The following is a 2,983-nucleotide window of genomic DNA, read 5'->3' on the forward strand; positions in this document are numbered from 1 at the left end:
CCGGGCTGGATTTGAACCCGCCACCTTAGGTGTATGTGGCTGGTGCCTTAGCCATTTGAGCCACAGGCACCGAGCCGAAAAATAACTTTCCAGTTGCATATCTTTATACAAACTGTTCTTGACTTCACAAGTCCTTCTCATTTTAACAGGTCTGTCAGCTCCTGTACCCCGGGGGCGAAAAGGGAAGAAAGTGAAGACTCAAACAAGCTCATTTGATATACAGAAAGCAGAGTGGCTTCGAAAATACAATCCTGAGCAGCTGCTTCAAGATGAAGGCTACAAAAAACATATAAAACACCACTGTAATAAGTAGGTAGTAGGATATTTCAGACACCACTCTTTAAATGTTTACCTTTCTGAATTTATTAACAATCATAGAGCATGCTGATTTTTGAGTACAGAGACAGCATGGTGTAGGTCCCATCCTAATCTTAAATTTACAAGGTATCCTTCAGCAAACTTAATACCTCTCATGTCACTGTTTTCACCAAGAGATACTAAAATTAGCCTCCAAATGATCTCATTATATCTTACTTTAACATGAAATAATAATGCTTTTAAGGATTTTGGAGAAAACTTTTAAGGTTCATTTAATTAAGTAATTTATTATTTCATTATAAAAAATCTGTATATAAATTCCTTCCTAATTTTATCTCCATGGATGAATGTTTTTAATGATTCATTTTGTTACACCTTTTGATTGATTTTTCTCTTGTTTTTAGAGTTTTGCTTCGTGTAAGAATGCTGTATTATCTAAAGCAAGAAGTCATTGGAAATGAGTGTCAGAAAGTATTTGATGGAGTTGATGCAAGGTAAATTCTTATTTACAACCCCAACCAGCTTAAATAATGTATTTTTCAGTAACATGATGAGGCACAAATTATATGACCAGAATATTTTATATTAGGTGTGGCTCCTTTTTTTTTTTTTTTTTTTTTTTGGCTGGGGCTAGGTTTGAACCCACCACCTCTGGCACATCGGGCCGGTGCCCTACTCATTGAGCCACAGGCACCGACCTGTGGCTCCTTATTTAGTGAAATTTACATCAAGGACAAACCATCAGACTCAGGGGAATTAACTCTTGCCAATTTGCTGCCTTTCTTACTTTATTTTCTTCTTTCGCCCAATCTGTAAAATCATACCTTATAACAACAGTAGTGGTAGTAATATTAAGAATGATGTCTAGGGCGGCCCCTGTGGCTCAGTGGGTAGGGCGCCAGCCCCATATACCGAGGGTGGCAGGTTCAAACCCACCCCCGGCCAAACTGCAACCAAAAAATAGCTGGGTGTTGTGGTGGGTGCCTATAGTCCCAGCTACTTGGGAGGCTGAGGCAAGAGAATCACCTGAACCCAGGAGTTGGAGGTTGTTGTGAGCTATGATGCCACGGCACTCTACCCAGAGTGACAAAGTGAGACTCTGTCTCAGGAAAAAAAAAAGAATGATGTCTAACCTGTATGCCATTATAGCAGACACAAATTTGATAATTAGATGTATTCATTCCTATAGAAACACCTTTTAAGTACTCACCAGTGCCAGGCACTGTGAAACACTGGGCATACAAAGACAAAACAGCCTTTAAACTCGAGGAATTTATGATCTCAGAGAGTAGGAAGTAGACAAACAAAACTATGCTGCCATGTATTTACATGCCTTGGTGTACGGATGAGATACCCCAGAGGCGCCACTAGTAATTGTCTGTTTCCCGTCTCATCTTGCCTCTTTTTTTTTTTTTTTAAGATAGAGTCTCACTCTATTACCCTGGATAGAGTGCTGTAGAATCATAGCTCACAGCAACCTCACACTCCTGGGCCTAAGCCATCTTGCCTCTTCTTGGATGGTCTTGTGTTTGTGGTTTGAGTTCATATCTATGTGCTGATGCTTTCTCATGAATCATGATGCTGTCACCTCTCATGAATTTCAGATTCATATTTCTCAAATATGCCATGATTAATTGCTCTTGTCTCCAGTTCTTTGAATTCTTTTTTTTTTTTTTTTTTTTTTTGGCCAGGGCTGGGTTTGAACCCACCACCTCTGGCACATGGGGCTGGCGCCCTAGTCCTTTGAGCCACAAGCGCCACCTCAGTTCTTTGAATTCTTGCTGGAACATTATCTTTCCCCTTTCACTTTATTCTCTCCCTCCTCTTGCTCAGCCAGCACTGACTCAGACATCCATAACCCACACTGTCATAGCACCCACCACACAGTATTGCCGGTATGGACCTCCTTACAAGGGCAGGCCCATATCTGTCTTAATTTACAGTGGTCATTGGCACATAATGAATGCCGTTAAAGTATCTTTTGAATCAATGTTCTGGTCTGGGGAAGTCAAAGGAGGCTTTATGTAGGAGATGGTACATGAACTAGGTCTTTAGAAACAGGAATCAACGACAGATCCACTTCCACCTTATTATATATCCTTCTTCTTGGTAGTTCACAAACACCTAATGTGCACATGGCACTTACATTTGAACCGTGAGTTATATAATGGTTGCCTTTTCCTTTTTACAATGGGAAAACTGTCTACCTCAGATAATCACGCTTTGAACTTTGAGTGCCACCTGATGGTTGGCAAAGGGAATTATTTGACCCACTTCTTTCTCCCTCTGGCTTTCCATCTCCGTGTTATCTGTCAGTGCTGATGCTTTGTTTAGTTCTCCTCAGGAACTCATTCAAAATTACACATTTCCTTTAATTCTATTTCTCTTCATCTCTCTTTTCCAACTTCTATTATATAATAAGATACTTATTTTTTGTCACTAAGCCAAAAATATGTCAATTATGATGCTTTTGTTTTAAAGCAAAAATAGATAAAATAAGGCGTTCATTTAAAATGCTTCCAGATTCCTTTAAGAGGCGAGAGAAAGGTCTCTTAATCCATGTCCTCAGATTCCTTGGGTTAAAAACCTTTTCTTCTAGTAAAACATTTGTGAAAAATTAAAAGTGAATTCTTGTTTGTTTTTTATTTGTTTTGTGTTTTTTTTT

The 2,983-nt window shown here is 39.2% G+C and overlaps 1 protein-coding gene across 8 annotated transcripts in view; it reads left to right on the plus strand.

The window, feature by feature from the left end:
- CHD9 (chromodomain helicase DNA binding protein 9) overlaps nt 1-2,983 on the plus strand; it is a 226,048-nt gene that overhangs the window by 168,710 nt on the left and 54,355 nt on the right. For all 8 annotated transcript variants that reach the window (XM_023514745.1, XM_012806860.2, XM_012806861.2 and 5 more), the window contains 2 exons: nt 150-309; nt 723-812. In XM_023514745.1, coding sequence (XP_023370513.1) covers nt 150-309; nt 723-812 — 250 coding nt within the window. The remainder of the gene's footprint in view (nt 1-149; nt 310-722; nt 813-2,983) is intronic.

Source organism: Otolemur garnettii, unplaced genomic scaffold (assembly GCF_000181295.1).
Source record: "Otolemur garnettii isolate 467f Iridium unplaced genomic scaffold, OtoGar3 scaffold00058, whole genome shotgun sequence".
Lineage (NCBI taxonomy): Eukaryota > Metazoa > Chordata > Mammalia > Primates > Galagidae > Otolemur > Otolemur garnettii.